The sequence below is a fragment of the Crassostrea angulata genome, chromosome 6, assembly GCF_025612915.1.
Source record: "Crassostrea angulata isolate pt1a10 chromosome 6, ASM2561291v2, whole genome shotgun sequence".
Taxonomy (NCBI): Eukaryota; Metazoa; Mollusca; class Bivalvia; order Ostreida; family Ostreidae; genus Magallana; species Magallana angulata.
In genome coordinates, this window is record NC_069116.1 from 45,345,861 (window position 1) to 45,372,321 (window position 26,461).

General features: G+C 32.2%; 1 protein-coding gene across 4 annotated transcripts; it reads right to left on the bottom strand.

Moving 5' to 3' along the window:
• Positions 1 to 26,392, bottom strand: LOC128187845 (protein broad-minded-like). 4 transcript variants are annotated; one of them, XM_052858472.1, is made up of 36 exons: positions 26,248 to 26,392; positions 23,322 to 23,489; positions 22,850 to 23,008; positions 22,321 to 22,510; positions 21,887 to 21,961; positions 21,450 to 21,575; positions 21,151 to 21,226; positions 20,910 to 21,013; positions 20,669 to 20,730; positions 20,256 to 20,400; positions 20,091 to 20,147; positions 19,860 to 19,965; positions 19,483 to 19,617; positions 19,026 to 19,112; positions 18,461 to 18,600; positions 17,574 to 17,606; positions 15,809 to 15,936; positions 15,287 to 15,488; positions 14,744 to 14,844; positions 14,272 to 14,410; positions 13,802 to 13,889; positions 13,256 to 13,374; positions 12,697 to 12,816; positions 12,178 to 12,266; positions 11,551 to 11,658; positions 10,768 to 10,879; positions 10,398 to 10,497; positions 9,066 to 9,095; positions 8,049 to 8,171; positions 7,273 to 7,350; positions 6,038 to 6,107; positions 5,715 to 5,830; positions 5,173 to 5,327; positions 4,623 to 4,763; positions 4,086 to 4,274; positions 1 to 763 (listed from the first exon to the last, which is right to left on the bottom strand). In XM_052858472.1, the coding sequence occupies exons 2-36, from the start codon at positions 23,471 to 23,473 to the stop codon at positions 650 to 652; spliced, it is 3,969 nt and encodes a 1,322-aa protein (XP_052714432.1). In that variant the 5' UTR covers positions 23,474 to 23,489; positions 26,248 to 26,392; the 3' UTR covers positions 1 to 649. The 4 variants fall into 4 exon arrangements, with proteins under 4 accessions (XP_052714432.1, XP_052714431.1, XP_052714433.1 ...); XM_052858471.1 differs by lacking the exon at positions 9,066 to 9,095 and adding an exon at positions 9,894 to 9,938; XM_052858473.1 differs by lacking the exons at positions 9,066 to 9,095; positions 17,574 to 17,606 and adding an exon at positions 9,894 to 9,938.
• Positions 26,393 to 26,461: the final 69 nt, after the last annotated feature.

The window sequence follows — 26,461 nt, forward strand, 5'->3', positions numbered from 1 at the left end:
GACCTTTAAAAGCTTTATTAAAAATAAATTAAATCTTTCAAAAATGAATAAAAAGTAAAAAATAAACAATGGACGGCATCTAAAGTAAAAATACACAGATCAAAATGTATGTAATGATTTCAAAAGCATGTAAACACGAAAAAGGAGCAGAAAATTTCTGTCTCCGCCCCTGTATTATTTAATATTCAATTATTTTTAAATCCCACCGATTTATTAAATGACATCAAATAAATCGACATAAAGGTGAAATTTGGATGTATGCAATTTACAAGTTATGGACTACGTGCAATTTCAGCTTGAATTTTTTTATTAGGGAGCTATGCTGGTTTGGATGGTTTTTTCTTCATTATTTGAATGTCTGTACATTAAACAGTGGTCTAAGATAAATTAATAATTATAATATTGATATACAGATATTCTGGATGCTCCAAGTACCGAGGTCTAATGGACGTCAACATTCACAACAAATACATGTATTGTATTCATTTCAATATTCCAGTGTTAGATTTGCCTGTCCCAAACCTTGTGCAGGATCACAAATGGCACACTCTTCATAAAGAAAATATTAGGTCATGGCTACTAAATGATGTTTTATAAGGGGTTTTTATCTGACTGGAGTCCTCCTTGACCTTGTTTCTTTGTTTTAGGGTCAAGGTCGTGTAATATTCAACATGTCTCTGAAAATGGTATCTCTGTATTTCTTCTCAAGCTCCAACATGTATGTCATGTAATTTGATATTCGAAATCCTGTGATGGCGGCTTCCTGTTATCAACAAATAATTTAATTAATAAAAATTGAAATTAATAGATTACCAATATCTAAATAAGTACAAAACATAGGTAATCACAGATTACAAAGCTCACCGAGACGAGGCATCAACTTTATGAGGCATCACCTTTAAAACCACCTTTATCATATGATATGAAAATCATAGTTAATGATCTTGGATATTCATGGATACTGTTTTGACACAATATCGTATATCATATGTAAAAAATTGTATGATAATCCTATGTTCATTTCATACATTATTATAAGATACAATGTTTATCAATACAATAATATAAAATATGATATTGCATCCAATGATACTTACAATATATATCATTTAATACAATATAATACTGTAATAAATATTGATGCAATATGATTTTGTAACATATAATATGACATTGTATCGTGTTATACATTATTGTATTTAATCACATAATACAATATCATAATATCTAATATAAATACAATATAGCATAATTTGATACTATATCATATCACATAATACATCACAATATTGTAACATATGATATTATATTGTATAATATAGTATAATTTTGTATTGTATGATATTGTATCATATTTGATACACAATATTGTATCATATGATACAATATAATTTGATAAAACATTGTTTCATATCATATGATACAATATCATCTGATACAGTACGATATTATATAATACAATATCATTTTATACAATATCATATCATATGATACAATATCATATTATATGATATCTTATAATATCATATAATACAATTTCATGTATTATATAACAATATATTATATAAACCAATATCATATTATACAATATTTTATCATACGATATGCTATAATTATAATATACAATATCGTATCATATGATACAATATCATATATTGCAATATAATATGAAACAATATCATTCGATAAAATAATATATTATACAATATCATATTCTACAAAATTGTATAATAATATACAATACTATACATAACAATATCATAATACAATATCATGTAATAATGTACAAAAAAATTGATACAATATCATATCATATCATATAACTTTTTACAATATAATGTATGATATTACATTGTATCATATAAAACAATAGTGTATCATATCATAGAATACTATATCATAGGAATCATGTTAAATCATTTAACAACAAACACATCTATCAAGCAGGTTTGAGTGAGGTAGGAGAATTTTTAGCATCCTTGATAATGGAGATCAGGCTCTGCATCTGAAGCTACCTCTGCAATTCATTTATATTATAGTTAAATCAATTATGCAAGCTATTATCTATAAAACATGTAACCTGTTCCAAAAAACTAAACCTCATCCAGCATCCGAAACCTATGGCTCAGATTCAGCATTCAAGCCTGTCAGATGCATCAGTATCATGAGATGCATCATCCCTGCAAGTTTGGTGATGTAAGGACCAGTAATAACTAAGATATAATCATCAGAGGGCACCTGCTCTAAAAACTTTAACCAGCTCTTAAAACCTTAACCTCATCCAGCATCCGAAACCTATGGCTCAGATTCAGCATTCATGCCTGTCAGGTGCATCAGTATCGTAAGACGCACCATCCTTGCAAGTTTGGTGAAGTTAGGACCAGAAATAACTAAGATATATTTTTTAGCATCCTTGATAATGGAGATCAGGATCTGCATCTGAAGCTACCTCTGCCATTCATTTATATTATAGTTAGATCATATATGCAAGTTTGAAATAGTGCTATTACCTACATATATTAAACATGTGACCTGTTCCAAAAAAACTAAACCTCATCCAGCATCCGAAACCTATGGCTCAGATTCAGCATTCAAGCCTGTCAGGTGCATCAGTATCATAAGACACACCATCCATGTAAGTTTGGTAAAGTTAGGACCAGTAATAACTAAGATATGATCATCAGAGGGCACCTGCTCTAAAAACTTTAACCAGCTCTTAAAACCTTAACCTCATCCAGCATCCGAAACCTATGGCTCAGATTCAGCATTCAAGCCTGTCAGGTGCATCAGTATCATAAGACGCACCATCTATGCAAGTTTGGTGAAGTTGGGACCAGTAGTAACTTAGAAATGGCTATCAAAGGGCACCTGCAACAAAAACTTTAACCTGCTCGAAAAACCTAACTTCATCTAGCATCCGAAACCTTCGGCTCAGATTCAGCATTCAAGCCTGTCAGGTGCAAAAGTATCATAAGACACACCATCCATGCAAGTTTGGTGAAGTAAGGACCAGTAGTAAGTAAGATATAATCATCAGAGGGCACCTGCTCCAAAAACTTTAACCAGCTCTAAAAACCTTAACCTCATCCAGCATCCGAAACCTATGGCTCAGATTCAGCATTCAAGCCTGTCAGGTGCATCAGTATCATAAGACACACCATCTATGCAAGTTTGGTGAAGTTTGGACCAGAAGTAACTTAGAAATGGCTATCAAAGGGCACCTGCAACAAAAACTTTAACCTGCTCCAAACACCTTAACCTCCTCCAGCATCTGAAATTCATGGCCCAGATTCAGCATCCAAGTCTCTCAAGTCCATTAGTAGGTCCAGATGCATCATTCATGCAAGTTTGGGGAAGATAGGACAAGTAATAAGTTAGATACAGGACCTGCAACAAAAACTTTAACCAGGTCCGGACGCCGACGCCGACGCCGACGCCGACGCCGACGCCGAGGGTATAGCATAAGCTCCCCCCGACTTCGTCTCGGTGAGCTAAATATATGAGTTATTGAATAGATGTAAGACATCACTTGCATTCAAATGAGAGGACTGTATTGATACAGCACATGTATTAGATTACAGATTATTTCAGGAATCATTTTTTGAATACCATGAGGTGATTAAATGGACATGTCAATTTATCTGGTATATGAAAACTGAAAATTACCAGTATTTGCCTAGTATCTATCCAAGAATATTTATTTATAAGTGTCAATTAGAAAACTATGTCGCAAAGTACATGTAAATAAATTCTCTTTATTAAAGTGTAGCCTTGCTTGTTAACAATGCCAGTGAGAGTATTATCCAATAAAGAATTTCAATATTGGGTCAAAGCTGAATCAATTATTCTTTATTCTTAAATATTGAAATAATAATTACTGAATTTTAAATTTGTTTGATTATACTTACTAATTTTTTTAAACAATAATACATTCTTTGGAGAGGGGGTGGCATTGCTACATTCTTATACAAAAACATGCCCATAAGGCAAAGTAAATGAAACAAAAATCATTTATTTGAAAACTTTTCAATAATGGGTAGCATAGGCATTGTGCACTCTTGGTGCCTGTTGCAGTAAAACCTCACCTTGAGATGAATAATGAGGTCTTGAGTTTGCATGTGCTCCATGATGTTTTTCTGCTGATGTTTCAGAATGGCACAGCACAGATACACCTGGTAGTCAATGCCCATCACTACACACAGACAGACATACTGACAGATCTCATTCCAGTCCAGGTAGTTCCAGAAACACTGCTTCAGCCAATGGAAGCAAATCTGAAAGCAACAAAATGTGAAATTTTATAATCTATCAGTTTCATGAGACCCAACATTTGATTTAAGTCTGTATAATTATGTGTAGATAAGATTTTTTAAGGGGAAATTCTATACAGAAGTTACTTTGGAATAAATGTTTCATTTTCACCTGACAAAACATAAGGATCTATAACGTGTAAGCATTTTATTTTTGGGTGGGACCGTGGGGGGTTCATTTTCTTGAAAGGTTTAATTAGTTACATTTACTATGGGTATACAATGTAATTTCTATTTCAGCTGCTAATATTGAATTCTAACTACTTCAGATGATATTCACTAAAAAACATTCAACGGTAACAATAGGCTCACCTGAGCTGGAGTGAATCCAGACATTTTGAATGCAGAGGCCACCAGGGGGAGTTCTATCTGGAGGATGAGTTCAATGTTGTGACCTGTGCTGGAGAATATGGGGGAAATCCCACTGCACATCAGGTCAGAGGGCAAGTGAACCTAGAGGTCAAATGTTATAACATTAATCATACATTTTCCAGTCAATCTTGGTACATTCAGATAATCAACATCCAATTAAGGCATTTTTTAAGGAAAGTCAATGACTAGTGAAAATTTATCTAATAAATTCATCTTATATCTTATACCTACACTAATTTTTGTTTTTGTTTTTTTAATTAATTTTCTATAAAAAGCATAAAACATTGTAAGTCCAAAAAAGGTTCATGTTTACTTTCTTTGGCATTGCCATTCTTTTCTTAAAAATATTAGCCTGAGAACCAAGAGATTAATTTTTTTTGGCCTAATAAACACCTGCCACACATTGTATTTCGAAATTTTGACCTGAGAAACTAAAGATTAATTTTCTTTTGTCTTCAGATAGCTACAGCTCTTAACATTATAGACTCACAGAGCAGTGAAGTCTTGGAATCCAGAGGTAACCAGAACAACCTAGGGTGGAAAACTTGTGGAGGAAATTCCAGGATTTCTCCAGGTTACCTCCAAACATCAGAAAGATGGTGGCAGCAAACCAGTCAAATCCCCCATAAAATGAGTGGAGATATTCTAAAATGAAATACTTGTACATGTAGCAGTTACAAATTATAGTTTCTTTATAAAAGAAATATGAACATTCAGTGAAGATTAATGGAGTACCCTACAAAAGATGGTGGCAGCAATTTCAAAAATTCTAAAATGATAAAATAAATGTAGTCCATACAAAATTTTTAAGAACATGTGCAAATGAGATGGAGTAAATGCCATTTAAATAAACAATGAAATACCGTACATGTTGCCTATATAAGATATGAAGAACATGGGAAAAAACGATGGTGCAAACAGGTATTACAGAAAACCAATATAAATATGAAACCCCTGTGACCCTGATCCTTATATCTACATTATGATAATTAAGAAGGAGGGTTACATGATATTTGTAAATGTATACTTTACCTATGGAAACTTCCATTGGTTTTTGCTGTTGTTGTAGATAATAAGAGCACTGCTTCAGCAGCTGGGCAAGGCGATCTGTCACATCGTTGTGGATCACTTTCAGGTGTAGACCATACCTGTAAATCAAACGAAACTCACCAATAAAATCACACCATATCTGCAGAGAGTATGCGACACAACTATATAATAATTCATATCATAATCATGATATATGGTATCATTTGTTGGCTTTACATGAAAACTAAAGCAAAACAAGGTTTCTTCAGTTATTGCAGGAGCATGTGAAGGAATTTACAGTAGAATGACCCAAATAGACATCTTACCTAATGGCCATTTTTATTCCATTTTTCTGAAGTGGGGATAGTTTTAAAGCCCGCAACGAACTGTCTGAACCTTTGATAGATAAACAAAAGATATACTGAGGTTACTAATTATAACCCACTTAATATAATGTTTAAGATTCTAGCAAAAAAACATATCTGAAAAATTCATACAATGGCCAGCAAGAGTTACTTTACATTTTAATGCTTCAGCAACAGTTACTTTCCCCTAATGCATACAAATAAATATTTTTAGAAATTTACAAACTTAATATAATTAGGTATCATAGTGTTAAAACTTAATCAATTTGAAAAAAAAAGTGCTGCATGGATTTATGCATAAAAAATCATTGTGAAAATACATGTAACAATTATACTGTAAAAAGAAAAATTTCATTTGAAAATTGTCAAGTTAGTTGAGAACAACAGTGCAGGGCAGATCAAAATAGTGGTGACTCATTTTGTATGTGGCATAAAAATGTGGCATCTGAGTGAACAGGCCTACCACTGTTGCCACTGCTGGGACGAGAACACCGCCCATAAAACCACGGTTCTATATAAACAAAGGGTCATCAGTACAATACACAGATGTGTTATGACAGTCATATTATTCAGCAAACATGTTACAGGCTATAACAAAGATAAACAGTTGAATACATAGGAAATTAAAGAACTGTAAACCAACTTTTACTTGTGATGACTTTATTTTGTCATTGTCTAGAAATATCTTATATGGTTCACAGCGACAAATTTTTGTGATACTGTAAATTCCTTATTTTCTGCAAGTACTTAATTCTGGGATCTTTCCCTTTCGTATCAAACCACAAGAATATTAAATCGCAGACACGGATGATTTATTCAATTTCTTATGGTTCTTATCTTAAAATAATAAAAATATTAAAATAATAGCATGATTTTTAAATCAACGAGATGTGCTTCTCGCGCTTCTTTGTAGATACTAATTTCTCATGTTTAATCATGGATCCACTGTATCAAATCTATTTTAAAAAATCCTAAACAAACTATTAATAGCTATAAAGGCAATAATAGACTGGTTTGTGGTAAAAAAAAAAAATTGACAAAAATGAGGTCCTTGTGATCCTTACAAAATTTTCTTGCACATGAATAAAAGTTGGCTTAGAGTATAAACGTCAACAGATAAACAGTTAAGACCATATATGATGCACAGAGTTTTAAAATGAAGAAGATACAGTACATGTCAGTTATTATGTAATTACCTGTATACTCCAGCAAGGGGAATACATCTTGGAGTTTAGACATGATGGGAATCCCTACCTCCAACAACTGCTGCATTACTGAAAGGAGAAAAAGAGGAGAATAATTTTTGAAAGAAACCAACAAGATATCATAAAGATGATGTCCTTCCTTAAAGAATTCATTCTTGAAAAGGAGTTCCGAAGTGATCTGTGTGAACTTTGACTCCTGACCTAGACACTTGGCCCTAATGCCATCAACACATATAAAAATTGTCAAAGCAATGTTGGAAATTTGTATTATGTCTTGTTCTCTACAATCAGTTTTGATAAATCAATAATAAATTGTTTAAAAACAGATCTCAGGTATCTAGCTGAATAGAATTTTTGCTACACGTAATTATCAACTCCAATACCTACTCCATATATTTACTTATAAGTAACCAAATTTTAAAAGAATTTGGTCCTGCAAACGCAGTATATCTGGTTATTTCCAGAAAATTTGTGAAAATTAGAAAAATGTGAAGCTTTTTTTGCTTTGCATCTGTCATTTTTTGCTATTTAAAAGTTAAAAAGTACTGAATATAATTGCTGCATTTTAAATATTTTGCATTGTAATAGTGGAAAAAGATCATTATGAAATTTATGGGATATACATTATATTTTCAAAACAGCTATCAAATTAAATATAATCTAAACTACATTTTAAAGTATACTCTTTACATACAGTCATGTAAATGCCAGTAGAATAAACTTTATGTATTGAATGCATATACATGTACCTGTAGGTTAATACTCACTATTTGCCTTCAGTAAATCAGGTTTAGAGATCAACATTTTGGAAAAAAGAGTTTTACATTTATCCAACCAAGCCTGGCCTTTTTCTGGCTTCTTTGCAGAGAGGAACTTTCCAAGGTCATTGTCTGGAAAAAGTTCATAAATTCCTTAAGATTTATTCAAAAGATTTACATATAAGCTAAGATTATGGTATGACTTTTCAGGTTCTTTTTGACGTTTTCAATTAATCCTAATTTCATAAAGTTTTTCTTAGAATAAAATACATCAAGTAAATTTGTTTATTCTTTAATGATATGTTTAAATTTGTAGTTTTACCTTCACTGAAAGTAAAAATCATTTATAGCATGAATTTAAGATGTTCAAAATTAACCATGAATCGAAGTTAATGCCTACGCTGTTAGGAAACTTTCATTGCATGGTCATTTTTCACAACCATGGATAGTTTGAAGTGATATATTATATACAGCTCGTGTGTGCTCGAGAATGTATAGAAAAAAAAATTAAATCTCTTTCAACAAGTATGTCTCAAAACACAGTTTTTCAATCACTGCAAATCAAATCTCCCATGTCATGGTGAAGAAAGAAGCAGTCAAAAATATATGATGAATGAATTTATCAAGAGAAGATATAACAGCAGTAATACATGTATGACTAAACTTTTAATAAGCTTTATCAAATAAAAAATACATGTTCATTCATAAAAAAGCAAATGCTTTAAAAATGCCACTCATAGGAAAGTTCTTCTTATATGGTACTATAAAATATTAACTAAATGATGCTTAGATTGTAGAAAAATTACAGATTTGAAAGATTTGTATCATGATCATTTAATAAATTATTTTCCTATCATCTCAAAATTCTTAAGTTTTTCTTCTTAAATAACAAACATCTTAACATATGATTGCTAGATAATAGATGCTTGCATGATCAGTTTTTTGTAAATGATATAATTGTACATGTACATATGGATAAATTCAGTGCATGTTCACATGCAAACTAGTGCCTGGCAGACTACAAACCTTCCTCTTGTTCAGACGTCAAAACAAAAGCTACAATGTACAACAGGCAACTGAACAGTGGTTGGAAACAAATGTGCACTGCAACAAATACTTACACAGATGAACTTGTGTGATGAAGATGGATTAATGTGTTTTGATGATGTTAATGAGGATGATGATTATCATCATCTTGCTAAATAATATTGATGATGCTTTTGATGTTGGTAAAAACTGATGCTGCATAATGTTTTACTCAATTCCTGATGATAACTAATGATGATAAAAATGTTGCTAATGAAGATGTTGAAGTTGAAATGGTGGTGTTATTACCTAAAATATTGTTGAATGTGATAATGTTGATAATCATAAAGTTAAAAATAATGCTGTGATGAGTAATATGTTGAAGATGATGAGGAATGAAGGTGATAGATATGAAACATTAAGTGTGGGCAGTGGAAGAAAATTGGTGTTAATACTGAGAAAATAATTCAATGTTTGGGTTAGAATTATGATAATTTCAATCACATATATATATCATAGGTTCTGAGTAATTCTATGTCACTAGTATTAGTACCTTAATTGCATGGTGATAGTATTACAGGTTTGTTGATTAGTTCTACAATGTTACACATATAGTATATGCCCAAAACGAACAAAGATATGGAGATTTATTTCATACAAATTCACCCTTCACCTGAAACTAACAGGACGGTACACCTACATACAGTTAACTACTTTGTGATTGGTTAATTCTTGGAATCAGTAAGAACAGCGATTGGCCCCTAAACTCAGGGTTCACCACCAGAGGGCATTAGTCCACACAGAAATGAGAGAAATCTATTGGCTGACCTGAACTTGCAAAAAAACCCAGAACTTTTTTCTTCATGTCTGACTCTGTGTATATTATCGAACATCAAGGTACATGTCTAGGTATGTTAGTGCGAGTGCACTAAATCAATAGCATTCACAATCATTATGTCATTCACAATACTCAATGAAACTATTAAATAATTTGATGATAAAATTAACAAAATCTCTAAAGATCTACTATGCATAATTGAATTCTTAATAAAATAGCTTTAAAACTGAAGAACATCAAGCAAAGCAACTAATGGGTATAGACCTATATTTATATATTGACATGTTAGAATATATATGCAATGTTTATATCATAGGCACCCAAAAATAACACAATACTTGGTGGTCTAAGGTAGTATACACCTTTTCCAATATATATATATATATACAACAAATTTGTTTACAATATGGGAAACACGTATATAAAAGTATAGCATGCCGGGCATTATTTAATGAATTGTTACAGTGGTGGTGCCTTATAATAAAATATCCCACCTTGTTTAACCGTAGACCTCCCCCCAATGCTTGGAATGTACTCTCTGGGGACCGGGTAAGAGGAGAAGAGAGGGAATGAAAAGGCTCCTGTCTTTTTTTTCTACAACAAAGAATGTTTGTATTATAGGAATGATTTTTTTTATTCTTTTAAATGATACAAGGTTTGCCTGAAAATGATCATACACAACTGCCATTTCAATGGTCATGCTAAGAATAGTACATGTATTTCAAACCATATTACATAATCCATCAATAAATATCATGGAATTGTGTTATGCATGAATTTCTTTGTAGCATAAGACAAAAGACACTGGAAACTAGTAAAGTAAAACATAATTATTATGTAAAGTTATTAATTTAAACAGCTGACCTCATCAATGGACCTGGGTGGGAGGGTCCTCTCAGACGGACCTCCAATTAGGTAGGACCTCACCAGGATGTGGTTCCTCTCCAAGGACAGCATGTCCAGAATTATCTCTTCTCTGTACAACATAAGGACAGCTTACTTAAGGTTGTGGAATTTAGGTGTAGTGAGCTACTTTAAGCTGTAGTTTTTATGTGCAAGTGACTTACATAAGGTTGTGGTCATGCTGACAGATGTGCAGTACCTACTTGAGGTTGCAGTTTTTATGTACAAGTGACGTACATGTACTTAAGGTTGTGTCTGAGCTGACAGATGTGCAAGTGATTTACTTTAAGTGTAAGTTTATGTGCAAGTGACCTACTTGAGGTTGTGGATGTGCTGACAGATGTGTAAAGATCAACTTTAGGTTGTATTCATGTTGACAGATGTGTAGTGACCTACTTTAGGTTAGTTTAATTTTGACAAATTTGTAGAGATCTACTTTAGGCTGTTTTCATGTTGACAGATGTGTAGTAACCTACTTTAGGCTGTTTTCATGTTGACAGATGTGTAGAGACCTACTTTAGGTTGTTTTGACAGATGTGTAGTGATCTACTTTATGTTAGTTTCATGTTGACAGATGTGCAGTGACCTACTTTAGGTTGTTTTGTCAGATGTGTAGTGATCTACTTTATGTTAGTTTCATGTTGACAGATGTGCAGTGACCTACTTTAGGTTGTGTTCATGTTGACAGATGTGCAGTGACCTACTTTAGGTTGTGTTCATGTTGACAGATGTGTAGTGACCTACTTTAGGTTGTGGTTGTGGCCCTGGGCTGACAACAGGATGTCCTGGAAGTTGTATTGAGACTGCAACAACAGGAAGGTGTCCAGACAGCAGATCATCACATTCAGCACTCTGAAACCACATCAAATATACACATGTAACTTAGCAGGGAAAACTAGTGACTAACTTGTCCATATAGAAAAAATCAAAAATCCCTAAAAAGCTTTGTGAAATGTTTGTAAAGAGCATGGATTTTTTTTCTAATTTTGTTCACATTTTTGCAAAAACAAAATTGAGTTGTTTAATTGCTCTCAGGAAATATTGTTATCAATACTGCATTGAAGTTTAGTCACAATTACATGTATTTCATCCGATCAAAATAGAACTTAAATCACACGAGAAAACAATGGTTTGAATTACTGTGGAATCATTAGAATTTGTGGTATTCGTGGGTAGCCCTCACCTAGAATTAACATCCTCAACGAAAACTAATTATAAAAGATTTAGTTTACCATCTGAAACTAAGAACTGACACATCCACGAAATTACATCCCAACGAATATGCAAAAAACCCACAATCCACGAAAACTGGACCCCACGAAATTAAATGATTCCACAATATGCATTTGTATCTGCATGACTTATAGGCACCTCAATCCAAAAGTGTGACTCTCTTCAAAATTAAACAGAGAATGGGCTTTGGCATCTGAGTCCATTATGATTAACCTATCCATAAAGTCCTGAAAAATGTAAAATACACATGTAAGACATGATCCATACAATTGTCCCACATAAAAAATCATTGTAAAAGTACAAATATTTACTGGGGATTAATTTTCATTTCTGTCATAACATAAATCAATAAGACAAAATCATTTACCATTTTTTAATTTTGTGTTTTTATGTGATGTAATTTTCATTAGCAACAAATTTAATCCTCATTTTAAACCATTTTAAATCACAAATCAATGAAATCTTGTTGATCTAGTTGGGAGGTCCTCCTCGGGAGCCACAAAATCAAATATCAAAATAAAAAAAGTAAGAAGGTGGAGCCATTGCCCACAATTTATGCATCTTCTAAACGGCATGTTTTACAAAATCATCAAAATTAGATGCCCAATAATATAAATAAACCCCAGTATGATCAAGGTTTTAAGACTTCTGACTTACCACTATAGTTTTGGGGATTTCCCTGAATCCATACTCTGCTCTAGATGGGAGAGGTTTATTGGCCAGAACCTCATATACAGCAGGAAAGGCAGACAATACATTCAGCAGTCTGATCAAGTGCTGAGAGAAAAAAAAAGTTTCACAAAATATTTAAATTCAGATGGAAGACAGTGTCTAATGCTGTATGAATAAAAGAAGAAAAGTCGGTAATAATAGCGAAATTAAATCCATGAGGAATTTTAGCCCAAGTACCGGTATTCATAAATACAGAGATGATACATGTTAGAGATTATGAAATGACGAAATTAAATCCAAACAAAATTGTATTTGGTTTTAAAACAACAACATTTTAACCCAGTGAGTAAATGTGCTTCTACAGTATCTTGCAATTACTGACCAAGAGAAATGAGGCATTTAAAATGTACTGTAACATTTATAAAAACTATAGACAAAGGATTGGCTCGCAGCAAGAAATATTCGCGACGACAAGGCTCTCGCTAACCTCACGAAAATTTCTCGCACGCGAATTAAAGTTGGTTTACAGTATTTTGATGTTTACCTTGTGAGATGATCTATCTATTGCATCCACAGACCAACTTTTGGGGGTGAAGAGGGGGGTGTCTGAAGCTCCACACTCCAGCACTGACCACAATTCTGCTATCAGGGATTTAATGTAACCTGTGTAAGGAAAATATATGTAGAAATGATTCCTTGCTGTTTCCATACTATTTAATTTACTTGTATTTTGGTCATTTTGGTGCATTATAAACGTTAACCTTTGGCCAAATAGAAAACTGAATACATCAATCATCATAGTGTAAAATCCTATACTTTAATTTTCCTCTACAGGTACGTATCTGTCTTGAAAAGATGTGAAAGTGCAATTTTCAATGGCACGTCCAGACAATATTCCAAACACAAAAAAGAACATGATATAATTATTATCAGCTTGGAGTTCAGTAAAATCTTACTGCCCTGTTATGATAGTCTACTGATGACATCATCCATCTACATCTTCAAACAGATTTACTATAGATTCCTTATTTTACGCGAGTACCTAATTCCACTTTGCATTTAATAAGGAATCTACATTATATCAAATTACCAGTTTTCTGCAGAGCAATCATGCCAGGGGCTGTTGCTGCCACTTGAGTCACCATGTAACCATAGCCAAACTTCTCACACTTGCTGACCTGAGTTCATTTATACAAATGTCATCATGGTGCATGTAGTTCATTTTACATATAATTGTATAAAGAATGTTATCATTTGATTAATCACGTGTTAAATATATGATTAGGTGACACTGCGATGTAACTTCATTGTTGTGTAAAGTTATCTGCATGTTTTAACAATTTCCATAAAAATTGATGACAATGAAAATTAATGAAGCTCCTTAAAATAAATTTAGCTTCCTTAAAGTTTCACTAACTCAATAAGAATCAAATATCTGCATCCACATTTTCACAAAGATATATACAGTACTTTATAAAAAATGAATTAAAATGGATTTGAAATAATGAATACAAAAAAAAATAAATAATCAAAATTGCATTCGTTAAAATTTATAAGTACCTGTAATTTCTTCTCGTATCTGGCATACATGTAAGACATGCACTCATTCATGGCTCCAGTCTGCTGCAGTAATAGGAGGCCTTTGGCAGAGCTGGCAAAGTTCAACAGGTTATCTCTCAGGATGTCTTCCCAGGCGGTGCTATAGAGGACAAAAAACAGCTGATAATTGAACAGATACATCAGATTGTAAATTGTGAAATTCAAAATATTAACCCGAACTTTAAGAGCTATGAATATCATACTTAGTTTACGCAGTAAACTATTTGTAAATTATTTAGAATTACAATCTCTCTAACTACAATTAAAACTCTTAATAAAAACTCTTTAAAAAATTCATCAATTTCATAAAACTAAAAAAAAATCCCTTCTCACAAAAATCTAACGAGTTTTCAGTATATTTCATTAATTAGCTTTAAGTAAAGCTTTGTGAATGCCTGTAATTGAACAATAGAACATGGGATGATATACTTACATATCCAGTGCACTGTGCCTGGTGGTGACAATGGAGTCGGAGTCACTGGAGCTGTGTTCTGATGGAGTGGGGGTCACAGACACAGCCGGCTCATTGACCGCCTGAAATCACAGTAAGAGTTACTTCCCTTAAAATGCATTTGACTCTCAGTGCACTTCAGCATGCCTAATATTTACAGCTGTCAAATTATTAATGGGGAAATCATTGACAGAAAGTTGCATGCTTATAAAAAAAATCATTATAAGGTAAATGTTTACATCATATAATGTTTCATTATCAAATGCTACAGAGTACTGGTACATGGAAATAACATGCTGTAAAACAAAGGTAATCTCTAGCTGGTATTCATTTTTACTATTGCAATTCACTTTCATACTAGAAACAAATAAGTTTTGATTGGTTTTAAAACAAAGGATTGTTGCACATGAAATATTCTTAAACACTTATCAATGAAACATTGATAAGAAATTTGGCCTTAGATAACAGCAGTCATTAGTCAACCTCTTTCAACATTTGACAGTAGTTATTAGTACTTTGACCAACCTCTTTCCACACCCTGACAATGACGTTATGGAGATCGTACTGATACAGCACTAGTAGTCCCTCACAGGTATTGTACAGCTGTCTACAGATATACAGGTATGCCCCAATCACGTTCTTTGAGGGCGCAGAGCTACTGTCCCTCGGGATCTCACCCAGCAGAGCTTTCTTTGTGAACTTGGCAATGATATGTGCTGCTGAAGACCTGGATCAATATTTTAATGTATGACATTAACAATTTCTCTGGTATCTGGTTACCAGGTATGTGTACATAGAAATTTGACATGTAATAAAATGAATAACAACTCATGTTTATATGTGATCAATTCATCAAAATTAATATACAGTCATGTATCAAATATATTCAAATTTTAAGAGGATTCATCTATCTCCAATCATACAGCATAAATCTGGTATATTTGACATCATATTCATATGACACTTCCATTATCTGACAATATTGCTTCATGCTTGACTAATTATGCAGTGACCGCCTTTAGTTATAACCCAATCTGGAATTCTTACTTTGTGCGAGTGAACATGTTCTTCCCCTCCCCATACATCAGGTGTCGTCTCCCCTTGGTACTGGATGCAATCATGGACACGATGTCTGCAATGTGTAGCAGAGTGCTCTCCCCTGGCGTGTTATGTTCCTGTTTATCAAATGGAACATTTAATCATTTACAACATTAGATTTATCAGTATCATTATTATTAGCATCTTAATTCAGCAAGCTATAGAACAGAATTTGCTATGTGTTAAGAATAATGAAAGAGAGAAAGAAAAAGTATGCAGGCATAAATTCAGTTTTGAATTTGATAACATTGTTGTTACTATGGATCATATACATAGTATTGAGTTATGAAAATTCAACATTTTTCTGTACATTTCATACATATTGACAGCAAATGAAATGAACAAGGCCTATAAATGAAATTCACATTCATTTAGTTGAAATTAGAATGCAGTTATGAGGAATTATCATGCAATTCACATTTAAGGCAATAAATAAAGAACATCGATTATAAGATTACTGCAAAATTTATACATGTAAAAAATTCTGTCTATGTTAAATGGTTTAAACTAAAATCATATGTACATGTACTAGCTTGCACAATAATAAAGTAGTAATAAAGTATTAATAAAATCAAAATTTTTAAAATGGTATTTCTATGGAGGAAATGGCCCTATGGTTACTCCATAAAGGGAATAAGTGGCAGGGGATTATTAATCCAATTTAAGGAGTATTCCATAATTTAATATGATTGCAATCTTTCTAAGAGGGAAACGGGTACAAAAAAATTCTACAGATTTCAAAAATTAGAATAATGGTCTGTTGGTCACACAGACAAATGAAAAGGATTATTCCATTCTAATAAAAGGCAATTATATGTATAGAATCAAACTCTTTAAAAGGAAAATGTGTCAGTTTTGTTATAATGAAACCATTTTCTAAGGTCTGGAGTACAAAACTTTCTGATATTGGTTGGTTTATATAGGTAGACATTTTGAATTCTAGAGGAGAAAAACATTACTGGAATAAGGGTCATCAACACTTTGGTCTGTCTCACCTCAAAGAAAGAATAATCACTTTCAGGACGACCCAGCTACATTTGGAAATAGTAAAAATATTTTGAAAGCCTGGAAGTGTTTCTTTTTTATCTGTGGTATCCACATGAAATTAACTTTAATGAGTACATGTATTGCCTTTAAGACAATATTTTTCATGTCAAAAGGCAGATCACTCTTACTGCACAAAATGACCATACAATGTGAACTCTTTAGTGTGCATAAAATACATTTTTTTCCAAACTGTCAACATTAATATGTCAACAATTTTTTAAAAAGCTTTCTATAATACTGAGGTTTCATTAATATTTGTTGGCAACACTTTTCTACAGATTCAGTAAAAATATCACTTGAGAGGATATACATATCAACAGACAGAGTTTATGTCACATTTTCTTACTTTAATAAACATGATCTTGTGGATCATCTCAACAGTGAAATCCATGAAAAAAAATGTTCAACAAAACTGAGGAAATTCTCCAACAAATAATGAAACCACAGCACATTTAATATTTGTTCTAAAGACTTTTGAAATCTGATTATGAAATATAAACAATACATGAAAAAATATGTCAATGTGTTTATCACCAAGGCAACTAAGAACTAAGAAATTAACACAGTAACTGGTTTCTATGGCAACCATTCACCAATCAGCAGTGAATACTCCTCATATGAATACATGCACAGTATAATGAGTAACCATGGAAACATGCAGACTTACTACTTCCTCCCCTTCACTCTCGGTTTTGTTACACTAAATGAAGAATGATAAATGAGGAAATATCATGATTTTTGTGCATAAGAAAAGCAATCCATCATATTTAAAATTCTCATTGATATTTGAAATATAATGAAATGAATTAGTTATCTCCGGGCATCATGAGAAGAACAATTGCTTAAAAATACAACTTTCATGTCATATGTTAAAATTTGTTGATTTGGCTGTGTTACAAACTTGTTTTGCTGGAATTATGTTTTGTTGCTTTATATCATGTTCACCGATAAGTATGATGAATATAATATTTATGCTTTACATTTACAATACTAGAATGCAATTATCGAATACAATTTGATACCGCTGTAATTAACAGTTGAAGGGTTTTAGCATTTAATTATCTTTCATAGAGAAAATATTTAAAACAGCTTATTGAATGATAAAAAATCAAATTCTATAACTTCACACTTAAAAGTAAAATCAAATAACTTTGTGAACTGAGCAAATATGATACCCATGAAGATTGATGAGATAGGAATGCAATACAAAAGTAGTGAAAGTACTATGAGACTAATGAATATCCAAATATCTATTTAAAAAACCCCCAAAAACCTCTGATTAGACAAGAAAGTAATCTAATAGAAAAAACAAACTACCGGTAATTTAGTTTAAAAAAAAAAAGGGGGGGGGCGATAAAACTAAACCTGTGAAATTTCAGATCATAAAAATAATTCAATATCATATCTTATCAAATGAAGATGGTTTCTCTTTTTTTTTTTAACAAGAAATGATTTGATTTGAAAAATTGCAAACCAATTTTTAAAGATACAGAAAAGGAAGAAAAATTATTTTTCTAACAGGAGTTGAATATTTTACATCAATTAGTTGCATACCTGTGAGTCCAGGAACTGTGAGACAGGTGAGAGGAGGGCGGTGGTGATCTCGTCCTTGTACAGACAGATCTCCGCCGTCTGCTCGTGGCTACACAGGATCTTCAAAATCTCGGTCACCAGGGAGGCAGGCTCGTAGGACACTGAGCATAAAAAATACGACAAAGATTAGTATCCTGTATTGTGCATTATCTTTGTTGACCAAGAGTTTACAATCTGCTTCTCTTTCATTCACTTGTTGAACAGAAAAAAAGTGGATTGTAAAACCTTGCCTAGCAAAGATGTCAATACATGTGTCAAAAATAAGCTCTTGATTTTCACAGTCACATATATGAATTACTATTGCAAACAGGAATTAAATGTATACTGTATATCAACTTTTTATTCTTGTGTGAGAAATTTTTGCAAGGTTTTTCATATTCTCAAACTGTTAATATGAAAATGATTATTGAAAAATGCAATGATATTTATGCATTTCAGATTATACAGAAAATGTCAACTTAGCATGACAATATTTGTTTACTTTCTGTGTACGTGTATAAATCTGCTGCTTTTGATATGAACTTACTACTATGGGCCCTGGGCATGGTAAATGAACTTGGATCCACCACCACTAGGACCAGAGAAACTAGGAGCTTCTTAATGGTCACTGGCTCTGTGAATTCAAAAACATTGCTATTCAACAGAAAGATGTATTGCTGCAAATACATTTTGTTGATAAAAATGATTCATAAAAGTTACACTTAACGGCATTCTTTTTTTTATATAGGGTAGAAATGGATACCTAAGGTTAGTACTGTAGTTAAAGAAAGAGTTAGTTAATAACAAATGTATGATAATATTTTGCTGCTGCTTATCTAAATCTGAATTTTCTCAATTGTTTTTTGATGTATGTTGTCATGTATTATATAGAAATGTGTATTTGCATAAAAATCATGCATTAGCAAATGAATGTCAGTCACTTTTGGGATTAACCAATGCAATAAATCTATCACTACAATGTAATTTAAGACAAATGTATTAACCTTCTGAATCCTTCAGTTTTATGGGGAAGAATTTTCGGCCATTTGTAAAGCACAGCAGACGGCCAATGAGATACACAGAGTGAATGAAATAGGCATACTCCAGCTCTGCTCCTGCATAATAACTCCTTCTGCCTCCTAAATGATAAAAATATCACAGTTAAAAACTTAAACATTTAATTACATTGATTACACAGATAGATTCTAGCATATTGATGCATACATGCATTAATAAAGAATTAACTTCTTAATTTTTTTTTAACTTTTTGTACAATTTTACTTAGGTACATGCATGTATTCAAGCAAACTGAATAATAACAAAAAATCATAGTACTGTATTTAATAGAGTATATCAGATTCAAACTAAACTAGATTCATACCTCCTACTGTTATCTTGGTGAAGGAATCTGAGAAGTCACTCATCAGATCAAATGGAAGCTTGCGGTTTGCAGAAAAATCCAGGCAGTGGCGAACAGCATTAACAACCTGGAAATCAAAATCAAAATATAGACATTATACATTTATATAAACACAAATACCTGGTACATAAAGTCGTAAACATTAAAGGTAGAGTGAATAAATGATTGTTATAGTTCCAAGTTCGTACTCACAATTGGTCTGTACTTTTCTAACAACTTCAGTAATCTGTGACGACTGTAATTTCCATGCTGGAGAAGAAATAGAAAATTTTTTTATAAAAAAGCATCGATGCAACTATTACTATGTTGAATATAACATTCGAATGGATTTGCCACAGATTTGATATCTAAACTGACCATCCACTTAATGAACCACTGTGCCTTGGGATCAATGAGGGCGATGAAATGTATGGGAGATAACTGTGCGGAGGTTCCTACTGGTCCCCCCATCTGATGAATGGAAAACAGGTTCAATGTGCTCTCCAGGATCTCCTCAAGGTACCTGTAGGCCACCAGAAAGCAAGTTAATTAAAAAACAATGTCTACCATAAAGCACAAGTTGTTTCATTAACAAAAGTATAAATTGAAAGTTGCAAGTACCATCTATATTGGTCGCCTTAAATTTTTCCATGTACTTGAAAATTGAGTATAATTTTTTTATATAAGTCATGTATATGATGAATTTTTTCTAAATTTCAATTTTAATTTAAGGGATGTTAGCAGTATTAAAACAACCATTAGGGATGTTTTCCATGAATTTTACAACAAACCTGTCTGGATAACGGATCCAGTAATTTGTTGTTTCTTGTTGGAACTCATTCAATAAACGAAACTGAAAATAAATGACCAATCATGCTCAAAATTTGCATAAAATAAACAATACAAGATTCATTCAATAATTTAATAATGAATCATGTAAATATAACTATAAATATGTTCCATCTCTATTTAATACATTTAATGTTTCAATTTAAGGCAAAGTATTTTTTCAAAAAACCTAAAAGAACTCACAGCCTTTACTAGTTTGGTGATTGCTGGATTTGTAATGTCAAGGCCATTCTTGATCTTTGGTATTGTCCCTCGCCGTGATTGGAACTGACCAATCAAATATTCAGCTACACAAAAATAAAAAAATATCATTGGATTTCATTTTTCAAAAAGCAAGTTTTTCATAGCTAAGAGATACTTTAAATTATTTTTTTTTAAATTTACCATAAAAACTTATACAAATCTTTCAAAAAAGAATTCTCACCCAGCAGTGTGTATATTTCTCTGGTTTGTGGTGATGTGGTCATGAAAGCTCTAGTTATGAACTTTAGAGATAAGTGCTGTTAAAAAAATAAAGGATATTTAAAAAAAAAACACTGTAACAATTACATTGAAACATTTTAAAATTAATTATTTTTCAAAGAATTTGGACACAGATACTATTCTAATGTAAATTGTAGTTGCCCTGTCAGGTTTTTTTTTTCGGTGAGAGATAGTTTAAAACAGTTAGAAAGTCAAAACTTGGAGGGGGCATTCTATTTTCACTAATAAACTATGCCATACTGTGAGTGAATCCTCGGGCTCAGTCATAACATCCAGTAGATTTTTACGAATCTGTGGCCAGTAATCACTATTAATGAAGTCTGCTGGCATGTTCTGATTCAAGATCTGCATGGCTTCTGTTCTGGACTGTAAATTTCAATAATTGGAGAAATAATTGACGTGTTTATTATGCAAAACTGTACTGTGTCTTGTAAATCTAACAACTGAACAAATACATGTACATTACTGATTTCCCAGAACAACTCTTTAATTCCAATGAATTTAACTCTTAAAAATTCTATGGTAAAAACAAAACAAAATTTAAGAGAAAATTATATAAATATTAAAGATAATGAACATCTTATCTATAAATCAATGATAAAAGGAGTAAATTCTTCTTTGCTACAAAAATAGCATAGAACAACATAAAACAACAATAAATGCATTAAAAAGTGTACCTGAATGTCTCTGTTTTTGTGAAGTTTATCTGCTACTGTCTGCAGCTCCTCACTGTTTGGCATCAGAAGCATACCCTTGATATGAAAAAATAAGAGCTTAGTACATGTACATTAGAAACATTTGGAAATCAAGAAATACATTGGTACACCAAATATGTGTGAAATTTTGCCAGCATTCACCAAACAATTTTTTACCTTTTATTTAAACAAAATGTGAAGAAAAACATCTTTTTGCTTAACAAAATAACTATGGCTTCGATTTTGTTATATATTCCCATAGTTCACCAATGGCAATCACCATAAGAAATACACATAACACTTGGTTTACAGTACTAAATATTGTACCTTAACATAGAAATGCAAGTTCATTTTTAGCTATCTGTTCCATGTAAACCTAACTAATTTAGACACTTAAAAAAAAACATCATAAAGACCTGATTAAATGAACTGTCACATGATGATTCTTCCTCATCACTGTCCAAATGGTGACTGTGTCGAGGATAGTGGAGGGGATCTGATGTTTCCTTGTGTTTTCCTGATCCAAATTCAGCATCAAAATTTTTAATTAAGTCTTCAACAGCTTCAGATAAGTATCTTTTCATCTTCTTGGACATGTCACAGTAACTAAAATACATATATAACAAGTTACAATAAAGAAAGATATGATTATCTATCAAAGATCTTTCACATGCACAAAGTTATAATAAAAATTGTCACTTACTTATTATTAACATCTATATCATTCTGTTTGTTATAAATAACTGGTAGTCATTTGCTATTTAAAATACCATATTTTCAGGAATATAGATCATTCTATAATGACCATTCAAAAGTAGCAGTGTTATTGTGTTGATCGATGTATACTTTTTTGAAATTTTACATAACAATTAAATAGATTAACCAACACACAGTTTTGACTTTTTGTCCAAAAAAGTATTTGTTTAAAGACCACTAATTACATACGGTTTTGAATGAATCACAGATTGGGTAATCTTGCTGACGAGGGTTTCTTGACCTGAGGTGTCAACCTGGCCAGCCATTGCAAATTTCTCAATTTCATCCTCAATCAATGGACTTAAAGCTTCATCAATCTTTCTTTTCAGTTGTTTAACAAACTCAAATCTACAAAAATATACACATACAAATACAGTATCAATAAAATTAGTAATACAAAAAAAGTACATGCATGGTAAATTCTTAAATATCATTACTGGCATGCGTCCAGTTCTCATCGAGTACCATTTCTCGCCAGTACATTGTGACGTCATTTTATCAACACACAAAATTATATACGAAAAATGACGTCACAATGTACTGGCGAGAAATGGTACTCGGCGAGAATTGGTCGCACGCCAGTATGGTATTCATGGGCATCATTCATTATCAAGATTCTGAGAGATAAATAGCACTGTTATATATTGCATTAATTTCTTACCTGTGGAAATGTTGTTCACTTTCTTCTAGATGAATTAAGGTCTCCTCTGCTAATTCAAAATTCCCTGCTTCTCTGATATGAGGCTCAAAATCAATAATTAGTTGTCGGATGTTATTTTTAAGATCTTCACCTTCTAATCCCCTCCAAGTCATTTTGTTTTATATTATACTAAAAACAAAAATTGTATATACTCGATAAAATTACTCACATCAATATTCAAATCTTGTCTTAGTTTTAAATTTGAGACCTTAAGTACATTATTGTCATTATATGTGTATATATTATCAATGATCATATACATGCATGTACGATTGAAATCATAATTCCATTTAGCTAAGAAGCTTTAAATGAATTGCTAGACACCAGGGGCAATTGTTCTTATACAGTACTCTCATTTACCAGTTATACCAATATCAGAGACATAAATATCAAAGATTGGCAACTGATCGAAATCTCGCGAAATCTTGTGGTCCCTATAGTAAAATCAGTATAAATCAGTACATCTTTCTAATAATTAAAACAATTATATCAAAATATTAACAGCTGAACTCTTTCATTCAAAACATTCAAAATATCATCAGTCTAGACGGACTCCCAAAACGGAGTCAACGGAAGTGAATTTCTGCAAGCATTTTGGACTCCGTTTTGGGAGTCTACGCATGCGCACTGGTACAAAATATGGCGATTTCTCGATGAAAACATGGGGTCAACAAGAAATCGTCTTGCAAAGTGCTGCATGTGTTGGCAGACTTCTAACATGTTTTAAAAGACCCAGGATATAATTTACTATCGATCGTATTTGCACGAAATAGGGGTTTATTTGCACTTAAGAAAGTTATTTCTCTTCGAAGTTGGACGTTTGGACGATGCTTAAAAAGTGATATTTTTGTGTTTTTCATGGAATTTAATCGTTAATAAAAGGTAAATTGCATTAAATTTTACTTCTTTCGTATTGTGTTACAATTTAAAATCACCAAACATACAAATTGATAAGTGTATAAACGAAAAAAACTTCGAATACTAACAAAAACTGGTTGCTTTAGCGATGATTAAAAAACGTCTTTTTAGTATCTAAAAAATAGGATTGAATGTTTGAAAGCCCAGAAAATAAAACAAATTGTCACTCTAGATTCAATAACTCTTTAAATTGAACTGATAATTATCATCAAAACAATTATAATCACTCGCGGCATTTGCGATGTTAGGAAACCATGTTAAATACATAATTATTCAAGGTAATTGGATAATTTAGCATGAAAAAGATTAAAATGAGACTATACTTTTAACAAACAATGATAAATAAACATATCCAAGCGTTAAATTTAATTCAAAACAGTTGTAATTGTGAGTGATCGAAGTTTTGGGTGAATTTTTCATTTTAAAAATTAATCTTACGTAATACAAGTAAACGGTTATGAACATATGACATTAACATGACACATAAACGTTCAGAAATGATTTTGAAAGTTTAGAATTAATTTTTGTCGTGTTTTTGGCCAATTTTAGAGATTTATTTAGAACTAAGGGGCATAACTCGCACGTTGTTTACATTAGAAACGCCATTTTACCGCAATGCATGATGGAGCCAAAGACTCCGTTTTGGGAGTTAACTCCGTTTTGGGAGTCCCGTCTAGACTGATCATAGCCTACATGTATTTTCACGAGTTTATGTCTTATATAAAACAATATTAAAAGAGGAGTTTTAGGTGGCAGTTGGCCACTTGTCGTCCGAGATTCCACTGATGTTTTATAGCAGACCAATATATGTTCTATATATTAATCTTATTTTCCATTTTTCGTCAAAAATGTATAAAACCTATGCACATTTTCATAAAAACAATGTATTTTTGGTTTAACGAGGCCGAGTACAGAACGAGTACGCACGCTTTCGCGCAGCGTTTCATTTGTATTGTGACGTCATCTTTTTGCTTGGTTGACGCCATGGCGTGATAGTTTCAACTGCAGACATTCAGCGAAATTTTTTGAAAATGGCTCGTTTAATGCGTAAAATTAATGTTATATTGTGGAATAAACATAACTGTCTCGAAGTATAAGCTATATTTGGGCTCGGGTCGAAAACGTGAAGAGAGTTCAGCAGGCCTAACCCTCTGTCACGTTTTCTTAACCCGCCTAAATATAGCTTAATTCATATATTTCAAGACAGTAACCATGTATTTTATATTAATGACCCTTAATATGTGATGTTATATATTTTTTTATTACTTAAATATGTCTGAATGCTTCAATAATACTATAAATATCACCTTTTCCGCCTTTGTCAAATAAAAAATAGCCATTATCTGACAAATCTGGGATATTGGGCATACAAAAATCAACTTTGATAAGACCCCTGGAACAAACCAGGAGGTAAAAGGTTTTTTTTATTTGACCATTTGATGCCTTTTAGCAATAACTTTAATATGTAGAACAGAAAAAGAAATCCCTAGGGCAGAAGTTTAAAAAAATGTGCAAAATTGATACATTTCAAGCGAAATCCCATAGGGTCCTATGTTAAAGATTAACAAACTTTGAGTTGACCCCCTAAACAAACGGTGTGGTAAATGTCTTATTTTTTAATCTTAAAATAATAATTATATCAGTAGAAATTCAGGTAAAAAATTTCATTAAAAAATCTAGGGCAGAACTAATTAGACCCGGCCTCGTTAAGATCAGTAAGGTTGGCCCCGTAACATTTTTCAACATCAAAACACGCTAATGGCGGAGTTGCCAATCTCTGTTATTTATGTCTCTGTCAATATGAATAATTTTTTATTTTTTTTTTGCGTAAAGTAGTGTATCACTGTATGGAACAAGTGTCTGTAGAGGACCAGGTGCTTTACTCCGATCTGAATCTTCTACGATTAGAGTATGAAAATTAAATGACTTCATTTAAAACATTAAAAATCAAAGGAACAAAATAACATACTTCACTGAGTTCCAAGGATTCAAAATACAATAAATTTTACGTTTCTCTTGGAATGTTTACACTCCTCCGCCATATTGGTTATCTTTTCAAAGTACCTTTTCTTTTAAGCTTTTCGATTAGTCAAAGTGGTAATTTTGTCAAACAAGAGCCAATAAAATTTCACGTAAGAAAATCCGTTCTTGCAGTTGGCAAGAATAAATCGGAATACTTCTAG